General features: G+C 36.8%; 1 protein-coding gene and 1 long non-coding RNA gene across 2 annotated transcripts; one reads left to right on the top strand and one right to left on the bottom strand.

Moving 5' to 3' along the window:
- The first annotated feature begins 3,928 nt into the window (after positions 1–3,928).
- On the top strand, positions 3,929–5,873 carry LOC113005517. Its single transcript, XR_003269514.2, has 5 exons — positions 3,929–4,044; positions 4,428–4,544; positions 4,695–4,868; positions 5,270–5,394; positions 5,476–5,873. It is a non-coding gene; the product is annotated as an uncharacterized LOC113005517 (long non-coding RNA).
- A 10,591-nt stretch (positions 5,874–16,464) lies between these two features.
- On the bottom strand, positions 16,465–19,186 carry LOC105205140. Its single transcript, XM_026141210.2, has 4 exons — positions 18,063–19,186; positions 17,460–17,690; positions 17,279–17,393; positions 16,465–17,187 (listed from the first exon to the last, which is right to left on the bottom strand). The coding sequence occupies exons 2-4, from the start codon at positions 17,550–17,552 to the stop codon at positions 16,994–16,996; spliced, it is 402 nt and encodes a 133-aa protein (XP_025996995.1). The 5' UTR covers positions 17,553–17,690; positions 18,063–19,186; the 3' UTR covers positions 16,465–16,993.
- Positions 19,187–23,413: the final 4,227 nt, after the last annotated feature.

Below are 23,413 nucleotides of genomic sequence, written 5' to 3'. Positions count from 1 at the left end.
ACCGTTCCTGTGTCCGCTTACCGTACCTCGTGGGGGAGTTTTCCCCGCGAGATGAGGCCGCCCAGGCCGACACCGGCGACGACCCTCGCGCAGCGCGAAACTGTCCGTCGCGCCGCGAGCCGTCGCATCCGAGACCGTAACCGGTCAACCGCACGGGCCATTCAGGCCCCGAGCACGGCATTAGAGTTGGCCGCCGCGCGACCACTCTAAACACGGATACCATACGCGTAGAGCGTAAGCCGAATCCGTCCGTATATCGCACGACTCATCCGAGTCCGTTCCCTAACACTAAGTGATGCCGCGAATCATATTTTTCTTGTCCGCGATTATTAACCGAGCAACCTCGATTGCTACCTCCGAGCGCAGAGCGCATAGTCACTGTCCGTCCGTTTCCGGAATTTCTAAAGTCCGTTCCGTTTAGATATTAAGTACTCGTCAGTCGTTTACCTAGCTGTCGAGACCGTTTCTTCTAAGTGTTTAGATATTAAGTACCGCGCGAATACATTGTGACCGTTCTCTTGATTTCACGCGGGCCGACGACCGCGCAATTGAGTGCCGTAACACTATTCGTAGAGCTCAGTATTCTCCGATAACGATATCGGGACGGCATACTTTATTTTGTACTAAGTATAGCAAAATATATTTAACTCTTTCTTTCACTACCAAACCACGGCGTTATCATTTGATACGAACCCGGACATCCGGCGAGCACATCCGAACATCCGATCCTGAACCAAATTCCCGTAACCGACACCGAGAAAGTACCAGCGTTACATAAAAAATATTATAAATATATTAAAAATATTAAAAACATAAAAATTAAAAATATATAATTTTGTATAATAATAAATAATAAGTTAAGGTGAAATTTATATTAAGTATATATTTACTTTATTTATTTTATTTTTTAATACTACATACATTCTTTTATTACATATATATTATAGTTATTATTATTATTATTACAATAATGTAATAATGTAATGCTGGTACTTTTCCGGTGCGGCGAAAATATCGGGATATCTTCCGTTGCGTTGGGATATCGTGATTGGTTGCTCGGGTGTGCTTGCCGGATGCCAGGGTTTTTTGGTAGTAATGAGAACTCCGTATTGAGTACGATGATACAAACGTAACAATATATTTATTAGATATAGTTGAAATACACAAGTAATAATCAGGCACTGGAGTGCTCGGTTAAACAATAATCGGACCCGCGCAAAGTAAAAGAACGACGATTGGTCGGGCCGGACAAAATATAATGCGCTGCGTAAATTAATATTGAAACAAAAGAATGGATTCGGATAACTAAAGGAACTGGCGGACGGACTTGTATTGTGCGCTATGCGCTTGGAGGTAATAATCGGAGTCGCCGTGAAGCGGCTGACTTAAAATGCGGTTAAACGGGCCGTGGTTGGCCCGCGCGACGGCTGGTCGCGATCGCGGAATCGACACCGCGCGGTGCAGCGGACGGTTCCGCGATACGCGAGGGTGGTCGAAGTTAGAGACTTAAGTGGTTTCACCCCCGCGGGGTGTTGTCACTCCGGGGGAAGTAGGTTTACGGATAGAGCCGGAGAACGGCGTCAAGTATCCCCGACGACGGTGTTGGTCTCGAGAATCCCCGAGAACGGACGTGAGGGACAGACGGTTCCTATTGGCTGAGAATACCCAGTCGCGAAAACGACGAGTATTCCCGTCGCGGACGGAGGATCGGATCGGCCGAGTATACCCAGCCGTTAGGACCGACGAGTATGCCCGTCGTGAGATGGTTGGAACAAGAATGCCCGTTCCCGAGGAGGGGCTTGAGAATACCCAAGCTAGGGAGCGCCGAGGATACCCGGCGCAGGAGCGGAGTAGGTGCGAGTCGGTGGCTCGAAGCGATCTGATTTCGGGTGCCCGCTGCTGGCTTATATAGCGGTCCGCGTGGTCGGACGTACCAATCAACGCGCGCGGTTGGGCCGGCCAAAGTGGCAGCGTTTGCCGAACGCAGCGTGCGGCACGCATGGTAGCGCGTGATCGCGGCAAGCTTAGCCGAGCGCGCGCACGTGCTCTGTCTTACGCGTTGTGTTCGGCGTTTGGACCGGAGTGGCGGTGCGGCGTAACGTTACAATAATAATAATAATAATAATAATAATAAACAAATGATTTAAACCAATTGGAGAAGCAAATTTAGTACTCGTTTGTTACTCGTACTAATTAAACGATCGGTATAAACTAAACCATTAATTGCTTTTTTTGATTATACGGGATTTGAACGATTCAAGGTTGATTAATCACTATTTTACTATGAATGCAAGTCTTTATGAGAAAGAAAAAATCTTACCAACATCTATTTTATGATCATCAAGTAACTTGTTTTGAAAATTTGTGACATTAAGAATTCCACATTTGACGTCATCTTCAGTCGGAGACTCTTTCTCTGAATCAACGTCAATGCCACTGGTCAGACAAGTTTCATCTACTGTGGAATTGTGTGCAGTAGTATTGTTTCCTTCAGTAAAAATATTTACAGAATGCTTCCCTAATATGTACCAGCAAAGTCTGTAGCGAATGTCCAATGCTGTTGGCCTATCATTTGCTGCTCCCATTGCTCGTACATAGAAAAATAGATTTAAAAAATACTGTCTGCTGTATAGTGCATTTCTAGAATTTTACTCGCAATCAATCTAGCAAGCAAAAACGTATCGTGTTGCTGGTTTAAGTAATAAGTAATTAGGAAACAAATGAAATACCGTGACAAAACGTACCAAAGTTAGGAACGACTATTCAGTATTCAGTGCGGCTTGAGTTGCACAGTTCAATGCGGCTCGATATGCAGAAGTCGATGCAACATAATCCGTATCTGGATTACATTCTGCAGCAGGCTTTGCAACATCTGTTTCTGAGAATATATTTAATACATAAGAAGGCATGGTAGAAGATAATAGTACTATTTTGGTATATATTATAAACGTCGCTTAAAATGTTTTATATTATAATAATCATTTTAAATATTGAAAATAGACTATATGTATACCCAAATCGTTATCCGTGGAAATTTTGTTGTCTTCTACGATTTCCACTGGAACTGCATCATGTCTAAGTTTTACTCGTACATTCCCAGATTCTCCGATTAAATCTTTTAACCACAATTGATTTTTAAATTGTGTATGATGAAAATGCTCCGAACAAACACGAGCTACACAAATCAATAATACATTTAATAAATCAGTATCAATTATATTTTATTAATTACAATATCGTGTGTTAACTATGAATAAATCATATCAACGAAAGTACTCGTATGTGTACATACCAATTTTAGGGTTAACATTTTTTTGCATACAATTTTTTACCTCTCGATTATTTCTGTTTTCTTCGGAAATGTCAAAAAACTGATTTTTTGTTTTTTGTGTTTCAAAAATTATTTTTAGAATTTTTTATTGCACACGACAGCATCGTAAAATCAAAATTACGCGCGTTTGATATCTATGATTGTAAGATGGCGGATTTCAGTCACTACGCAGAACGTGACAAAAATGCGTTCAAGAAACGAGCACACCTTGTTTCTTCCACAATGACACAACCCAACCTAATCCTCTAATCGACACAAATAACAAATCAACACGGGCAGTAGGCGTATTCTGTAACTCTTAACGACAGCTAGGGATATCGTTACGTGTCGTTGCGCAGCTTTTCTACTATTTATATTCTGTGCGCAACGACGCTGCAACGATACCGAATTGTCGTTATGAAGTTAGAGAATAGGCCTACAGGGCTGGGATTCTCTAACTCGTTATGACAATTCGGTATCGTTACAGTGTCGGTGCGCAGCTTTTCTATCATGTATAATATCTGCGTAACGACGCTATAACGATACCGAATTGTCGCTAAAGAGTTACAGAATCCCGTTACAGATACCGGTAGACTGCAGCAGACACGGGACACAAGACGTGCACAAAGAAATTTAAAAATATAAAGAATTTAAAGATAATAAGAAACATGTCAGATTGTGAAAACTACGAATATTTAGACGAAGCAGGAGAATTTGATACAGAAAATATTGATGTAAGTATAAATATTAATCAATTCATTAAAGAATTAAAGATTAGGCATGTTACTTAATGATAATACTTATTTTAATAGTCACTTTAAATAAATACTTATAATACAATTAATTGAAGAGAACAGTTAAGGAACGAAACAAGCTCTTAATGCATAATATTTCTTATGTGATCTTATATATAATACATTTTTCAAATTGCACGGCGGTTTTATTTTTAGTCTTAAATACAGTTTTATTTAGAACTAAGATGGAAAATTCAGCTGTGACGGTTCCTTGTCTTTCTCTTAAACATTTCACAATTTTATTATTATTGTAAATAATTTTCATATATACAATTTTCAACCCGATAATGATTTTTTAACAATAAACTCACACGTGTTCGAAGAAATATTAATATTAGAAGTGCAAGAGAGGCCGTGTTTATGGGATCATAGATTAGATATAAAAATGAGAGGAATGAATACAATTCGAAAATCATGGGAAAAAGTTGGTAAAGCCGTCAGTATGTATGCCTAGATTCTTTTTATATTTTTTTTATATTGCATATTTTATATAGATTTTATATTATGAATTTAAAAATTATTTAGCATTTATTACTTAATATATTATACATAATATAACATATATTAATATACAATTTTTCCTCAAAAAGATGCAGATTCAAAAATTTTCCAAAAAAATAGCAAAATTTACGTGATACATTTTTGAGGAAATATAAAAATGAGAGAAGTTATATTGCAAGTGGTAGTGCAGCCACAAAGAAAATAACAAATTGGAAATATCATAAACAAATGCAATTTTTAAAACCGATCACAGAACACAGAAGGTGTGTTTAAAACTTTGAAAGATATCAGTTTGTTTAAATAATTTTCATTATTTCTATTACTATATACAGGATGCAATCAAAAGATTTGATCATATTTTATTAAATTATATCTCTAAACGAAATTTATATAAAATTAATCTTGAAAAAAAGTTTTCTGTGTATATGAACTTTTTATTGATATGTGTATGTATGTATGTATTACACATGTATATATACATATATAATACTTTATACATATAGTATCTACTATTCAAGTTTGGTCAGAGCTTTTAATTACATCTTGTATTTTATATCTTGTATTAGTAGTATTATTTTCATAATAACTGGTAGCGATTTAGAATAAATTAGAGTTAAGTTTATACAGATATGTTGTATAAAACTATTTTTGCTTATCTTTTTAGAACATTCAGCAATATACAAGTGATTACAGATTTAAATAAATTTAAATGTTATTCAAAATCGAATGCAGACAAAAGCTATATAGAAGAGATATGTATAGAAAGCAGATCTCCAACATTATTAAAAAGTAACTATTTTATATTTATTTTCATGACACTATCTGTTGAGATCTATAATGATATTTCTATTATTATTATATTTGCAATAGATAGAGATAGAAATTAATGTATCAGTACATTAGCATGGTCATCAAAAACTAAAATTGCGCAATGTGAGACTTTTTTCCTTCATCGCCATCCAGTCGAAGTTCAACTCCTTTGTTGTCTGCAAGCAACTCACAGAAAAGGAAGAAATCGGATGCTTTCAAAAAGTCGTCTACAGAACAATCTGATAGATTCAAAGAGTTTATTATGGGACAAGTTGCACAACCCCAAAGTAAAGCAGCTGCATTTTGTAATTTTATTAAAACACGTTTAAAAAAATTTAACAGACAATTTTATTTAGAAGCAACGCATAATATTATGAGTGAGTTTATAAAACTGGAAAAAAAGCTGAAGAACATCAAAAATAAATATTTAATATTTTTTCATATATTTTAAAACAGTATTAAAGTATAAAAATATAAGTGTACACCAAAAATAAATATTTATTACTTTTTTATATACTTTAAAACAATATTAAAGTATAAGTGTAACAAAAAAACTAAGTGCAATGTAAAAATTTTTTGTTTATTTTTTAAATTTTATTAATAAAGTTTATTAAATTATTTTTATTTTTAAGTTCAGTTTTACAAATACTCAATTTCTTAAAATTTTTCTTAAAAATATAGAAAATAAAACTTTTGACACGAACAAATTCATTAAGATAAATTACAATAAATAAAAACAATATTGTATAATATATATAATGATGTTATATATATATATATATATATATATATATATTGTAAGGTAATAAAGATATCGTCTTTCCAAAATACACTTGTAACGCTGGTAGTTTCTCGGTGTCGGAGGTTACGGGATTTATGTTCAGGATCGGTTGCTCGGATGTGCTCGCCGGATGTCCGGGTTCGTGTCCAATGATAACGCTGTGGTTTGGTAGTGAAAACGAAATAGTTTAAATATATTTTGCTATGGTTTAGTACAAAAGAATCATAAGGTTCCGATATCGTTATCGGATAATACTGAACTCCACGATTAGTATTACGGCACTGGAGTGCTTAATTGCGCGATCGTCGGCCCGCGTGAAACTAAGAGCACGGTCACAATGTATTCGCGGCGTACTTAATATCTAGACATTTAGAATAAACGGATTTTAGCAACTCTGGAAACAGACGGATACGTGTCATGCGCTATGCGCTCGGAGGTAGCAATCGGGATTGCTCGGTTAAACAATAATCGGTTCCACGGACAAGAAAATATAATTCGCGGTGTCACTTAATACTAAAGAACGGACTCGGATAATTATAGCAACGGGCGGACAGGCATTATGCGCCAGGCGCTCGGAAGTAACGGTCGGAGTTGCCGTGAAGCGGCTAACTTATCTTACGGTTAAACGGGCCGTGATTGGCCCGCGCGACGGTCGGTCGCGATCGTGGAATCGGAAGTGTTCGGTGCAGCGGATAGTTCCGCGATACGCGAGAGCGGTCGACGGTGGAGACCTAAGCGGTCTCTCCCTGCGGAATGTTGTCACCCCGTAGAGAACAGGTTTGCGGAATTGAGCCGGAGAACGGCGTCGAGCATTCCCGATGACGGTGCTGGTCTCGAGAATCCCCGAGAACGGAATTGCGGGACGGACGGTTTCGATTGGCCGAGAATACCCAGCCGAGGAGACGACGAGTATTCCCGTCGCGGACGGAGGATGGGATCGGCCGAGTATTCCCAGCCGTTAGGACCGACGAGAATGCCCGTTCCCGAGGAAGTGCTTGAGAATGCCCAAGCTAAGGAGCGTCAAGAATACCCGGCGCAGGAGCGGAGTAGGTTCGAGATCGGTGGCTCGGAGCGATCTGATTTCGGCTGCCCGCTGCCGGCTTATATAGCGGTCCGCGCGGTCGCAAGTACCAATCAGCACGCGCGGTAGGGCCGGCCGGAGTAGGAGCGTTTGCCGAACGTGGCGCGCGACACGCATGGTAGCGCGAGATCACGGCAAGCTTAGCTGAGCGCGTGCACGTGCTCGGTCTTACGCGTTGCGTTCGGCGTTTGGACCGGAGTGGTGGCACGGCGGAGAGACGTAACGTTACACACTACCCACCAAAAAAAGCGGTACACTAAAAACTTTAGCAAATTTTAAACGCTTGTAAAACAGAACCCAGCAAACACAGTTACATAACGGCAATGTTAATAAAATAAAATCAAAAGTAACACGCAATATAACATGCGCGTTACATGTAATGTCCATGTTAGTTGTAATTTCCCACTCATAAGAAAAATAACAGTTACATAACAGTTGTATCATATTTGTTATACAGCCCTATCGAAAATGTACGATTAAAACCGATAAAAAAAAAAGTAATCCGAATCGATCGGGATTTCTGCACCAAAAATATAGTATTAAAACCGATTGAAAATAAAAACTCAATCGAAAGCCAGATAGATTTATTAAAACAAAATACATTAATGTAAATGTAATAAATGTTTAATTTACAAAAAATATTTCTTGTATCCTTTTCGTTAACAAGGATTAAAAAAAGATAAAATTTGAATTAAACATTTCATTTAAGTACAAAATTAAATAACAATACAAATTGTTATTTACACATAAAAATATAAAATTTTATATGGAACAGCGTTCCACACATACACATCATGTTTGAAAAAAGTGAGAGCGAGTATCCGTTTCGAGGTTACAATAAGCGGCTCCTAAAAGTCTCACTGAAGTATGAGCTGGGGAGTCGGCCGTCGTGGCGCCTAGATATAACGCATGTGACCGCACTCGACTCACGAGAAAATCTCTCACGGCGTGGCCACCTAGTGGTGGCGCCAGAACTCACTTGTTAAATTCATTTCAATTCAAAATTACAGAATTTTATAAATTATAATTAAATCAAATTTTAATGCGATGTGACACGTTGAGAAGCTAACAATTCTTATGTACCATTTTTAAATAGATATTTTGATGACAACACTATAAATCACGTTAACAAATTTGTAAAATTGTCCGAAAGCTATGTTTTTTTTGGCAATTAATAATACTTGACAACCGACAAGAAAAAAATAGTTTCCGAACAATTTTACAAGTTAGTAAAAATGATGTACAATGTTATTTTATCAAAATAGCTTTTTATTTAAAAAATAGCACGCAAGAATTTTCAACGTTTCAGCATATCATTTCTCGCTACTAATATCAGGATTTTGAAAAGTGGTCGCTGAAAGTATTTAGGAGTCTTAATGCAAATAAATTAAAATTTTTTAAAAATTTTATATTATGCATTATACTTAAATAATTCACGAAAGCGATATTAAAATCAATTACGATTCGTATATAATTAAAACCGATTACTTTTTAATCTGCTCGTGGATGGAATCGATTAAAACAGATTAAAATCAATTAAAAAGGATTCCGTTTTAATCGGTTTTAATCGCACATTTTTGGCAGGGAGGAGTCGTATTAATAATTCAATTTTATAACAGTTATATTATTAAAATAAAATGTTTGTTATATAAACTTGATAAGCGGCAGTTATATGACTGTTATTGTGTTGTAATATCAACAATTCAATTTTATATAACTACAATATTGCTAGATTGTAAAAATTCGTTATATAACGTGACACACACAAGTTATATAACTATTATTTTCTGTGTTTGCTGGGAAAATATTTATGATATAGGGGTGTTTCAAAAAAGAAATTAAAGCTTAAAACCAGTATTTTGAGAAATTTTTAATGTCGATTAAGTGGTATGATTAATTTGCTAATAGCCGATGATAGAACGAAAACTTGCAAAATCGATAAATAGAACGTGCAGTTTCTAGAGTTGTGTGGAGTGAAGCAGTTGACGTAACTCAATGAGATAAAAAATGCGTGAAAGTTCAAATTTTTCCCTTCCAAATGCGATTTTGTGGAACTCGATATGATAATTTTTTGCTAAGTTATGCCAATTTGAAGAAAAATTGTGTTTTACAAAATAATAATAAATTATGAATTGCAATGTCGCCATTATCAATGCAAATCACTACAATTCTATCCAAGACATGTTGTTGGTTTAAAAACATATCCGTGTGTGTGTGTGTGTTTGCATACGACAAGGATAAGGACCCCGTGGTTCGTCAATTCCACAGTATTTAAAGACTCCAAACCCTTCTTGTGGATTGTGTGTGTGTGTGTGTATTTGCATACCACAAGGATAAGGACCCCGTGGTTTGTCAATTTCACAGTATTTAAAGACTCCAAACCCTCCTTGTGGTATGTGTGTGTGCGTGCGCGCATGTGCACTAATAATGAGTATGACCTCCTCGTGCGCGTATTACTTCATTCATACGATGAGGCATACTTCTTATTAGTCCTTTAATTTCATCCTGCGTTATCGTATTCCACTCGTTTTCAAGAATTCTTTGAAGTTCTCGCAGTGTTTGAGGAGCATGTACGTGATTTTGTATTTTCCTACTAAGGTTGTCCCATAAGTGTTCTATGGGATTTAAATCTGGACTATTTGCTGGCCAATCGAGTCGGTTTATGCCAGCTTTGTCCAAGAAATCAAGCACACTTCTCGCAATGTGTGGTCGAGCATTGTCTTGCATAAACAAGAAATTATCTCTAATAAAGGGTGCGTACAGAACAACGTATGGAATGAGTATTTCTTCCACGTATACAACTACGTTTATGTTCCTGTCAAAGAAATGCAGATCTGTATGAGCATTCGCTGAAATTCCTGCCCAAATCATTACATCGCCTCCATTGTAGCTACGTCTCTGACTTACAGTGCAATCTGCAATACGTTCTCTACTGCGACGATAAATTCGTTCTCGTCCATCTGAAGAATAAAGACAAAAATGACTTTCATCGTTAAAGAGTACTTTGCTCCAGTCTGCGTAAGTCCGGTCTCTATGCTCATGTGCAAAATTGAGTCGAGCTACACGATAACGACGTGTAAGCAAAAGCACAGTCGCTGGCTTATGCGAAAACAGATTTTGTTTCGCTAATCTTCACCGAACAGTGTTAACGGATACATTCGTGTTGTGGACATCCCTTAAATTATTTTGAATTTGGACAGCTGCTCAATGTCTATCTCTTAATGAATTAAAAACAATAAATCGATCATCATTATTTGTGGTACATCGAGGTCGTCCCGAACTAGACCTTCTCTGGAAAGAATTGGTGTCTAAGTACCTAGCGTAAGCACGTTGCACAGTAGACACTAACAAATCAAGTGCTTCAGCAACATACCTTCGAATTTTGCCATCTTCAATTAAAGCAACTTAGGCAGCTTTTTCAGGATCTATTGTCGTCATAATTAATCAATAATTCGAAGGCAAAAAAATTAATTATAATTAATAAGTTGAACGAACTTATCTAAGTGAAGTTCGACTGTAATTATGCTGTCTCGTCCGGATGGATAACTCATGTAGTGCGCTCCCCTGCGCAAGCATTAACAGGCGATTTTAAAAGATTGAGAAAGCGCGCGCGTGTCGCGCCACCGCCGCGCGCTCGGGTCCCCGCCGCGCGTGTGCTTCATATTTTTAAAGCTACAAATCTGAAAGAGGGGTTGGGAGGGGAGGGAGTTATCCATCCGGACGAGACAGCATAATTACAGTCGAACTTCACTTAGGTAAGTTCGTTCAACTTATTAATTATGCAACGTCTCGTCCGGATGGATAACTCATGTAGATATTTAAAGCCTCAGATTTGTCTAGTTAAGGTTTAATGATATAGAAAGAGTGTGTTATAACTTGAACTTCTTTAGGCTTACAATATTTTTAATAAAAATTCTTATGTAGGATTAAGAATAGATGCTTGAAAGGCCGGTTCGCTAATTATCGGGCGCTTATAGAAGCGCGCAAAGACTTCGGAGGAACTGCTCCAGCCAGCAGTCCTACGGATTTCCTGTAAGCTAATGCCTTTGCTGGCCGCTCGAGAGGTCGAAGCATGGCGAGTTGAGTAGACCGAGAAAATGGAAGTATCTATGCCCGCAGCTGCTAGTTCGGTCTTAATCCACCGACCCAGGGACTGAGAAGTGACTGGTTTATGCGGTGGACGAGTAGAGATAAAAAGAGAATCTATTTCTCCCCGTCTGAGACTCTGCGTGCGGTCCAGATAAGATTTAACTATGGAAAAAAGGCATAGCTCCGGTTTGTCCAGAAAGGGTTTAAAAACAAGCAAGGGTTGATATTTTCCGACTCCGGAAGTTTTGATCCTTGCTGGGATTTTAATAACCAAAGAATCCGCAAAGGAGATATTCGAAGTTTGTATTGCCGCCAATGTCTGCAACCTTTGAGCAGTTGTGAGTGCAAGCAAGGTTGCAAGCTTTCTTGAGAGTAATTCCAGTGAGAGATTGTCGTGGGGATATAGAGAGGCCAAGCGGGTAACTACTGGGGCCGTATCCCAGATAAAGTCGTAGCGTGGACGTTGCGACTTTAGTGCCGCAATCCCCCTGAAGAATCTCCTTCCAAGCGGCTGAGAACCTATCTCGTTCACCGAAATTAAGGAAACGGCCGAACGAACCGTATTTAGGCTGGAGTAGGATCGACTACTGGCAGCTGATATTGATAAGAATTCTAGGACTGCCGAAGGCGATGGACAGAAGCAGTCAATTTGATTTTGCTTGCAATAAAGCCACCAAAGTTTAATCGGCCTGGAGTATTGAGTCTTCGTGGCTTGCGTGATGGACGCAAGTGTTACCTCCATTGCCGATGTCGGTGTACCTTTGGCTATGAAGGCCTGGCGGATAATCTCGCAGCTGCCAGGGTAATCCTGTCCCAAGCCGGATGAATCTCCCTGAAAGGAGATGTTAACATATTAATGTTCGGCTCGAGATAGACTGGTTGATCGATAATAAGACGGATAAACAGTGGGAACCAAGGTTGAGCGGGCCACCAGGGAACCACTATGACTCCTTCCGCTCTGTCCGTAATGATCTTTCGAAGAACTCGCAGAATTAAAGCGAAAGGGGGAAATGCAAAGAAGCGAAACTCACTCCAATTTAGTGAGAATGCATCCACTGTAAAAGCTAGCGGGTCTGGAAACCAGGACACAAATCGTGGGCATTTCGCATTTATTGATGAAGCGAATAAATCGATGTCGAAAGGATCTAGAGAGGACTCGATCTTATCGAAAGAATCTCGGCTCAAGGACCATTCCGTCTCTTCTGAGACAACGCGTGATTCCGCATCTGCTTCAAAATTCTGGGCCGATGGAATATACGAGGCATAAATATATAGATTGCGCTCTGCGCACCATTCCCAAATTTTGCGAGCAAGCTCTGATAGATGGGAAACTTAATTGACCCCATTCGATTTATGTATGAAAGAGCGGTGGAGTTATCTAGTCTTATTAGAAGATTACAATTTCTTAGGTGAGATGCGAAACATCTCAAAGCGTGAAAGACGGCAAGGAGTTCTAAGAAATTGATGTGATTTTGTCTGTCCTCTGCAGACCAAAACCCATGGGTGCGAGATTCACCCGAAACGGCTCCCCAGCCCGTTAGGGAGGCGTCTGTAAAAATTTCTAAGCTGAAGTGACCTGAGCGAATGAAGTTACACTGGGAAAGGTCTTCGAAGATTGCTTGCCACCACCATAGATCTTCTTTAATTGATTCCGGCAGGACCATACGGGCCTCAAAATTTTCCTCTGCAGCTGCGAGGGCTAAAAATTTTGCTCTCTCCAATCTCTTGGTATGTAGAATTCCATATTGCACCGCTGGACAGACTGAAATCAGAGATCCAATGTAGCTAGCAAAACGTCGAATCCTGCAAGAGTTAATATTTAAAAAATAAAGAGTTAATTGTAAAAGATTATTTCTTTTGTCCAAAGGTATAGAAATGGAGAGCTGCTCTGAATTGAATATGAGGCCTAAAAACCGACAGGATTTCGATGGAGAAAGAACACTTTTCTGTTTATTAATTAAAAATCCCAAAGAAGCTAGAAGATCTATGGTTGCAGAAATATTTCGTATACATGCCGCGTGAGACGGTGCAAGAAGAAGAAAGTCGTCCAGATAGACGACTGACAGGAAGCCCTTCTCTCTCAAGGATGATATTACAGGCTTTGAAATTTTTGTAAAAATATAAGGAGCCGAAGCGAGGCCAAAAGGCAGAACCCTGAATTGGAAAAGCTGATTTTGAAATTTAAATCGGAGAAATTTCCTATGCTCCGGACAGACCGGTACAAGATAGTAGGCATCCTGCAGATCGACCGAGGCGAGGAAGTCACCTGGAGAAAGAAGACGAATGACTGTCTTCCAATTCTCCATTTTGAAATGTGGAGCAATAATAAATTTATTCAAGCCCTTTAAATTAAGGATAAACCTCCACCTCCCGAAAGGTTTCCTGACTACAAAAAAGGATGACAGAAATTGGCCTTCACAGCCTGATACTGGCTCTATCGCACCTTTGCTACAGAGTCTAGCGATTTCCTGACGGCATATTGAGACTTCTGTCTCTGAAAGGTGGATTGACGGCTCGGATGCCTGGAGAGGGGGATGGTGCCTAAAAGGCAGCTTGTAACCGCAGATTCCTTGCAAGATTACGGGATCGGTCGTAATTTTCATCCATTTTGAAATGAAAGAGCTTAGTCTGCCAGCAATGTTTACCTGGCTGTCAACTAACGCCTCCTCGACCTCGATCTCTGATAGACCGACGATCGGCGACTGCTGCTCGACGCCCCTGTTCTCCTTGTCGCCGACGGTTTCGTTTTCGAAGCAGGGGCTCGGGAGTTTCCCGACGTGGATGGAGCCGTCTGTGCCGGTAATTTAATCGGTTGCTGCACCCTCTTGGAGATCGTCAAGGATGTGCTAACAATATCCCTGGCCGATTTCTCCATTGATGTTGCCTTTTTTATTTCTTCACCAAAGGAAGAGCCAAACAGAAAATTGTCCGCTGGAATGGCGTCTGCAGTGGACTTGGCCAAGGTATTAAAGGCCGGTTTTATCAGGGCTCTTCTTGACAAAGAGAGGCGATAGAAAAGATCCGCCAAGAGCTGAGCGCCGTCAGCGATTTTACTAATTGCCATTCGAACGTCCGGGTTGAGAAATTGCTGTATTTCTGGTCTGAGGAGGTCAGATATTGCTTCTCCTAAGGCGAACAGGGCGGTACCTACCTGATTTTGATTTAAACAGCTGTACTCGTCCCTTTTAACTATGACATTGTTTTTTAATGCCGATTTACACTCAAGGTTGAGTTTGGGAGCCCTGAGGAAAGCGAAATCTTCGGGGGGAGAATACTTCTTGAGTAAGACCTCCCGCTGACTCGTAGGCAAACCCTTACGGGTAAGGTCAGTCCATTTCTGGCTGACCATATTGTTCCAAGGTCGAAGGTCCGTTGCCTCTGAATCCGAACAGATCCTTGGAAAGATCCACCGAAACCTCGTCAGGCCCCGTGGAAGCCGGGGCCGCAGCGTTTGTCGGAGGAGGCAAAGAAGGTGATTGTTCCGTCGACGGGTCAATCACTGTTGCTGCAAAACCGAGGGGGTATTCCGATTAGTCGGAAAAGGTTGTGTCAACTCCTCTGTCCGGTATACGGAACTGGGATGTCATACACACCTGAGACGTATGGATCTTTCAACCTCTCTCGAACTATCGAGATGGATTCCGGATCATTGTCGCTTTCATCCTTCAAGCTGACCCTTGAAGTTTCCTCGTCGCTTACCTCCCGAACCTCCTGGGACGTCTGTTCCGACTGCGAAAATGACAAAGAGGAAGAGCCGCGGGGGACCCTAACCTCACTCCTGGATAAAATCTCGATAAGATGCGATAACTTATCTTCCAATCCTGCAAAACGGTCTCTAGACTCGGACCTCTTTCTCTTCCTTGACTTACGATCGGATTTACCCATCTGGCTAGAGTAAACTATTCTTAACAAGGATCAAAAACTAAACGCACTGTTAACGCTGTGCACAACAGGAAAACAATGAAGCACACGCGCGGCGGGGACCCGAGCGCACGGCGGTGGCGCGACACGCGCGCGCTTTCTCAATCTTTTAAAATCGCCTGTTAATGCTTGCGCAGGGGAGCGCACTACATGAGTTATCCATCCGGACGAGACATTGCATAATTTAAATTAAAGTCGCACAAAACGTCTCAAAAGGAAAAAATCAAGGAAAAAAATTTCCCGACACAGTACAAGTTTATGAAGATTTTCTTTAAGGATTTTGGCACAATCAAAAATCTGCTAGATTTTCCACGGATGTGATAATTACATTTAATGCATTGTATGCAAATTTTTCTTATGAGAGAGCTTCTTTGCTTGGCTCTCTGTCGGCGGTGTCCCGAACAACCGCTTGAGACAGTATCTGAACACAGTGTAATACAAATTCGGGACACTGCTGACAGAGGAGTTAACGAACCACGGGGTCCTTATCCTTGTGGTATGCAAATACATACACACACATACACATACACACACACACACACACACACACACACACAATCCACAAGGAGGGTTTGGAGTCTTTAAATACTGTGGAATTGACGAACCACAGGCTCTTTATCCTTGTGGTATGCAAATACACACATACTCCCCTCACACACACACACACACACACACACACACACACACACACACACACCACAAAGAGGGTTTGGAATCTTTAAATACTGTGGAATTGACGTACCACGGGGTCCTTATTCTTGTGGTATGCAAACACATACACACACATACACACACACACACACACACACACACACACACACACGGATATGTTTTCAAACCAACAACATGTCTTGGACAGAATTGTAGTGATTTACATTGATAACGGCGACATTGCAATTCATAATTCATTATTACCTCGTAAAAAACAACTTTTTTTCAAATTGGCATAACTTAGTAAAAAATTATCGTATCAAGTTCCGCAAAATCGCATTTTAAAGGGAAAAATTCAAACTTTCACGCGCTTTTTACCTCATTGAGTTACGTCAACTGCTTCACTCCACACAATTCTAGCAACTGTACGTTCTATTTATCGATTTTGCAAGTTTTTGTTCTATCATCGGCTATTAGCAAATTAATCATGCCACTTAATCGGCATTAAAAGTTTCTCAAAGTACTGGTTTCAAGCTTTAATTCCTTTTTTGAAACAGCCCTGTATCATAAATATTTCTTGTTTTACAAGCGTTTAAAGTTTGGTAAATTTTTCCTAAATTTTTAGTAGGGGCAGTGTATTTAATGCACGAATTTACTAAATTATATTATATTTTTTACACACACATTTACATACGCATTTGATATAAAACGTAATCTAACCTATTTCAAAATATATTTACACTCTGTGAACTACCATCCGTGGATCACCATCCGTGAACTAAGTTCCACTGCCACGGAACTGCTCCTTCATCTAAAAAGTAATTTTTAAAATTTTTCCTTATAGCAGCTGCAAAACGGAAATGAGTATTACTGCCATCATTTCGTAATGATCTTATACCAGAATTTTGTACCATTGTTCTCCATTTGCCAGGGATAAGTTGTCCATTATAACAAAATTTATCAGCAAAACCTTTACTATAATATCCGACTTTGTCCATACAATAATTATGCAAGAATAAGCTTTCACGATACTTTCAGTAGTTTTCAAAGATGTATTAATTAGTTTTAAAAAAATACACCACCGTGCCAGCATAATACCGAATTTCTACGACTCTTTGTGCACGACTCAATCGATAATTAAAAATGTTTTGCTCATTGGTCAATGTTTTCCTTGGATATGATCTTAATGTAAAACTGTTTAATTGAAAAGCTTCATCTGCAAGCAACATGTAAGGCATTGCTTTTCCTTCTGTAATAATTGGAGCATGTACGTATAATTGATTATGTTGCAATCTGTAATTTATTACAAAATTTTTGAAAATTTCTCTGCCAATGCCGACCTTCTCCACCTATGTCTACCATTAAAAATTTGTATGGTACCGATGCTACTGCTATTAAATTAATACTGTGATTCCCCTTATAGTTATAAAAAACTGAATCAGTATGTAGTGGAGCCTACAAAAAAATGTTAATGAATATTGAATTGCATAACCACATTATTGAATACATAGTATAGATTACCTTAACATTTATATGTTTACCGTCTAAAGCACCAATACAGTTCGGAAAGTTCCAATAATCTTTAAATTCTTTTGCAACTTTTTCCACCCACATTCGGATGGTTTAAATAATTCGTTTTGAAGAACATCCCATAAGCTTTCGCATACCTCTGATATTATCATAGAAACAGTACTGTGTCCTATTCGATAAGCAAAGGCAATAGAAGACATACTGTCTCCAGTAGCCAAAAACCTATAATAAATGATACTAAATATAATAACGTAACATTAAATATACATATACAATTTTACATAGAATATCATAGATATGTGAGTAATACAAGAATTAAGAGAAAGTGACATTATTCTGTCAAAATAAATATTAGTGATTAGTAACATTTTCATATCAAAATTATTTAATACATTTTTCAGTTTTATAAATTATATGTCAATATGGTGATTGGAGTTAAAAAATATAATTATAAAGTAATATGAAATAATAATTTATATAAAAATATTAAGCACCCAAAGATTTGCTTTGACCGAGAAATGGTATTTTCTTTATTATTATTGTTAATATATATTAACCATAGTATATAAAACATAATAACATATTAAAACATACCTCAATGTTAAATATAACCTGCTACGTGCCGATATAGGATCTCGATAATGTGTTGATATCTTTTCTATTTTGGGTCCCACTATACGTAATAAATTATCAAAACTTTCAATAGTAAGACGAGTATACTGGAAATGAACCTCTGTATCATAAAGTCTCATTTCTTCAATAAAGTAATGAAGTCATCACCTTGTACATAACGTTTTTGATTAATAGGTCAAACCCACCATCGACGTTTTCGTTCATTTATATTAGTTTTTTTTAATCTAATCCACAAATAAACTATAAGTTACTTCATATTTGTATCAATTTTTTTACCTTTCTTTTGTAAAAGATATAATAAAGTAAAAACCGTTTTCGCTGTTTACTGCTCATCATTAGTATTCTAAAAAATAATATAGAATTTATAAAAATAAAAGTAATAAGCTCGTATTATGAAAAGCAAATATAAAATAATATGTAAAAACAATAACGAGTAAAAGAAAATGTAAAGCCATTAGATTTTTAAATATCTTTATTAGATTTTGTATGACTTAATTTAATAAAAATTTGATATTTACATTACCTTATTTTACTCGTTACTGACAATATTTGTCTTATATTGCTTTATAATACTTGTAGAATTTCAATAACTCATTTGCTGGTCGCGTAAAAACATATATTAGATAAAAACATCATTGCGTCTGTGTGAATAAATAGACAATTCTAATCTCGCGATTCGTATCGCGAATCGCGTGTTGCATCATCGCGCTAGCAGAGAAGAACCGGAGAGCGGCAACGGCGGCCTTTTTCCTATAATGCTTCGAAACGCCCGTACTAGTGACGCACATCCATTCTGGCCAGAATGAGAACTACATGTCACATTCATTTTGCAACCCGCCGTTAAAAACAGTGTGGATTTTAGCACGGACAACAATCCACATCCATTTCACGAGAAATGGATGTGGGTTGTTGTCCGTGCTAGCATCCATTTTGCTTAAATAAAATTTGACGCGTATTGCGTGTGCTGCATCCACAACAGGGCTCGAAAATGTGCACAAATGATTAATTACGTCTACTTTTGCGTAATTTTTTATTTATTTTAGTCTGAATTATTTAGATTAACATTGATATTAATACATATATATCAATACGTTTATGCCCATATTTTGCATATTTATATTTTTACATAAAAAAAGTATTTAACAATAACAGAGATAATTTGGTTTTTTAATAAAAGAACATTTTATTTTTCGCAGTACTTAAAAAATAATTGTAATTAACATTGCATCATATGATGAAGAAATAAATGTTTTTCCACGAATAAATATACCATCTTTTTATTTTTACAAAATTCTTTATTACTAAAAAGTCTTCAAATTATACTTTTAAGAAAATTAGCTTTTTTAATTTTTTTGAATTTTAATGCAACTCTTTCTCTCTCTCTCTCTTTCTTTTTTTCTCTTTTAACGTGATTGTTTTAGTTCAAACCTTCGATTTTCTCTTTGGTTAAATAAAGACGGACAATCGATCTTTGACCGTCCTTTGTTTAGGCCACCAGTTAGAGAGAGAAAGCATCGCGGTGATAGACATGGAGCGAGCGGCGATGTTATTTCTATGGATACCCTCCTCCCCACTCTCCTCTTTCCGATCACGTTTTCCGTGCTACGTTTAGGCCGTAAAATTCAGAAAGAGGATTTCGGACGGTTTCTGGGCAGGGACGTAGAGAGGCCAGAAAGCGCCTACTTTTTATAAATGTTTTTTATTTTGCTACAATAGCATATGCGTGCATATGCATGATTTACAAATGACAATACGCGCGTTTAATATGGCAAAATAAATAATAATAATAATAATAATAATAACAACAATGTAATAAAAATTAATGGAATATACCCACATAGCAATGAATTTCCTTAGGATATCCTATTTTGATCGGATTGATCCTATTCTGATTCAAAATGTGAAATCATCCATAGGATGTCTTTAGGACAATTGTAATTGTCATTAAAGTCCTTAGTATATCTTATTCTGATCTAAGAAAATAATTTTTTTATTATTAATAATATACAAATCCTAACAACACAAAACGTTTTCAGGACGATCCTGAATCCGTTCTGAATGTCCAGGGGCGTGAATGGGATAGGTTTAGAGCGTTACAACATCTCATGGACGTCCTTAGGATGTCCCTACGAGGTTTGCCGTCTGGATTATAAACACGTCAAATGCGTATGATTTTGATAACCTCTATGATTTTTTCATCTGTGAGACTATTCCATTGAGCTATATGTAAATACTTAAGTTTTTGAATAGCATATATTAACTATTTAAAACTTGTGCTTTTGCTTTTTTGATTTGAAAGTTCGAAATTTCTATCTTAAACACAGTACTAATGAGAAACACAAATATTATCGATAGACAAAATAAGTCTATGGATGAAAAAACCTCGGTTTACATCTCAATGAGCAAACAATATTTCTAAATGTTATTTAAATGTTTTTTAAATAATTTTTTCATATTTAATTTAATTATTATATTATATTGGCATATATTTCTAGTTGCATTTTTATTTAAACAAATAAAAAAAGTTATTTCAGATGCTATTTCGCATTTTTAAAAATCACTAAAAAACTATAATTTTATATATATTTATATAAATAATATGCTTTAATTATACGGTTTATCTTTTTAATAATATATATTCACCTAACCTATCAGTTATATAAATGTATTAGCATAAAGTGTTCACAGTTCATCACGAGGGATCCAGTTCGCAGAAGTCAAGCATTGTCCACCGCGGTCACAACTTGGGTAGGTGACCGCTTGGAAATTTGCGAAAGAAAATTCCCAAGATTTTTTTTTGGCAAAAAATGTTTTTTAAAATGTTACAAAAATATTGTTTGGTTTATTGGAATTATGTGGTGCAATAATATTTATGTAAATATTTTGGAAAAATTCATAGAATTAGAAAGTCCTAAAAGTTATTTTAAGACATCTATTGGACATCCTCAGGATCAAATTTGATTATCTAAAGACATCCTGAGGATATCTGAATTACGATATCCTAAGGCTCTACATAGCGGACATTCAGACATCCACAGGATATTCTTAGGACCTCTTAAGTTTATCTAAGCACATCCTCAGGATATTAGAAATTCCTTGACATACATCCGCAGGATACTCCTGGGATCAAGTTTTGTTATGTGGGTATAGATATTGGAGTATTATTTTTATTCTCTAACTTACATGCGTGAGGATTATTGATCTGATTTCAATACAACCTTTCAACAGTTTTTACAAAATATCACGTAAAGATTAATCAAAACTTACAAAAAAAAATTAATATAGAATTATATAATAATATACAATATGAGGTATCGAAGCGTTAGTCGGTAAACTAATAGATTTTAATCAAATTCTTCTCGATATTAACCTTTATTAACTAAGAGAAAAAATGCAATTTACTCAAACATTTTCGAAAAATTAAAGTTAAACAATGATTAAAATAAATACAGCAATTTTCTAAAAATTGTTTTTTCAAAGCAAATGGTAAAAACAAATATATAAACCCGTGTGATTTTTACAATTATTTTATGCAAAGTTGCACATTGTTGATTAAAAAAAAGAAATATTTATTAGCTTTATTGTCGTCCAAGTGACGTCAAATTTTGTCAGTCCACAACAGCTAATTATAATGAAATAATACAAGAAAATATTTTTGAAATATTAAAAAGTGGAAAATTATAAATCAAATTGTATATTTCAGGTTTAACAAATTAATTTATTATTTTGACCTTTAATATTAAAGACAAATGTTTATCCCCTTTTCCCCACCCATCAGCGTCCAGATCTATTTCTCCAGCTTCTGCTTTTCCCTTTTCTTCTTCTAAATGAAGATCCGCTAAGAGCGACAATATATCCGAAACTATATTATATAAAATGTTGCCTTTTTGAAAAAGTTGAACGAAGAATGCCTTCGTAAATTGAAAGCTGTCCCTTCACTCGTATCATTTCTCTCATTAACAGCTAGATTTGACAACATACAAACGCATGTCCTACGCACGTTCATATTATCTCGAGGTCTATAAAAATAAACATTAACATAATAATACCATAAGGTAATTCTTTCATTTTTTTGCGTTTTTTATAAGAAATAAGATAATGTGTATTATATACAAAATTTTGTAAAAAATTATACTTTAAAATGTTATGTGAAACATAATTATCAATATAAATTATAAAATATTGATATAAATGCTAAAAATTGATGCATAAAAGTTAATTTACTTGCGTAGATGTATTTCGACCATGGTTCTACCTAATTAAGGAATCTAGTAGCGAGATCACTTAATCCAATCAGCATATACACTACTAAAGAAAAAAAAAAAATAGGGAACACTTTTCAGACACCAAAAATTAGGCTATTTTCAAATGATTGTAACTCGGTGAAAAATCATCGCAGATAAAAAAGAAAAAAAGCATTTTGAAGCTTGAAGATCCAACTTTAACGCTCTATCAGCAGATTTTCAAAATTCTTTTAACTTCCTTGTCTTATGCAGTAAAAAAGCACACCCTGTTTTGTTCCTTAAAATTTCGTATTTTTGACACTTTGCAGCTCAACCAACAAATTGTTTTCGAATAACTCAAGTAAAGCTTCATAAACTACAACATTTTGCCTACAAAATGCTTTTTTTAAAATTTTTCTACGATTTTTTTTGACCGAGTTACGCAACTTTGAAGCTAAACTTGCATTTTTTACAAATGATATCCGTACTCCGTGAAAAATTATCGTAGACAAAAAATCAAAAAACCATTTTAAAGCTCGAAGTTTCAGCTTTAACATGTTATTAATGGTTTTCAAAAATTTTTTCAATTTCTTAATACTATGCCTCAAAACAGATACACTGTTTTTTTCTTGAAATTACGTATTTTTAATAGCCTGTAGCTCAATAAAAAATTTTTTGTCGACAAATCCAATACAAGTGCCATAAAGTATGACATTTTTTCTACAAAATGCTTTTTTTAAATTTTTTCTACGATTTTTTTTGACCGAGTTACAAGACTTCGAAGAAACACGTTTTTCGAAAAAATGACGTCTACCGCTAACATTAGCATTAGCCAATGTGCATTACGTGGAGGTTGCCGGTTGGATTTATGCACATCATGTGTGTGTGTGTGTGTGTGTGTGTGTGTGTGTATCACAGTAGAGATAAGGACCCCACAGTTCGTCATTTCTGCGGTATTTAATGACTCCAAACCCTCTCTGTTGTGTGTGTGTGTCTGCGCGCGCGCGCATGAGTGTTCAATAGTGTGTATTTCCTCCTCTCTGATCAATTACTGCTTGCAAGCGTTCTCGCATATTTATACATCTTGCA

Source organism: Solenopsis invicta, chromosome 2 (assembly GCF_016802725.1).
Source record: "Solenopsis invicta isolate M01_SB chromosome 2, UNIL_Sinv_3.0, whole genome shotgun sequence".
Classification (NCBI taxonomy): domain Eukaryota; kingdom Metazoa; phylum Arthropoda; class Insecta; order Hymenoptera; family Formicidae; genus Solenopsis; species Solenopsis invicta.
Note: the sequence above shows the minus strand (reverse complement) of the source record. Positions and strands in the feature narration are given on the sequence as shown.

What these genes read in the sequence shown, in the direction of transcription:
- LOC105205140 (XM_026141210.2), bottom strand. Translation starts at nt 17,552, where the DNA reads ATGTGGGTGGAAAAAGTTGCAAAAGAATTTAAAGATTATTGGAACTTT. An exon ending in GTAAACATATAAATGTTAAG is followed by an intron (nt 17,394 to 17,459) that starts GTAATCTATACT and finishes ATTTTTTTGTAG; the next exon opens with GCTCCACTACATACTGATTC. An exon ending in GGTAGACATAGGTGGAGAAG is followed by an intron (nt 17,188 to 17,278) that starts GTCGGCATTGGC and finishes CAATTATTACAG; the next exon opens with AAGGAAAAGCAATGCCTTAC.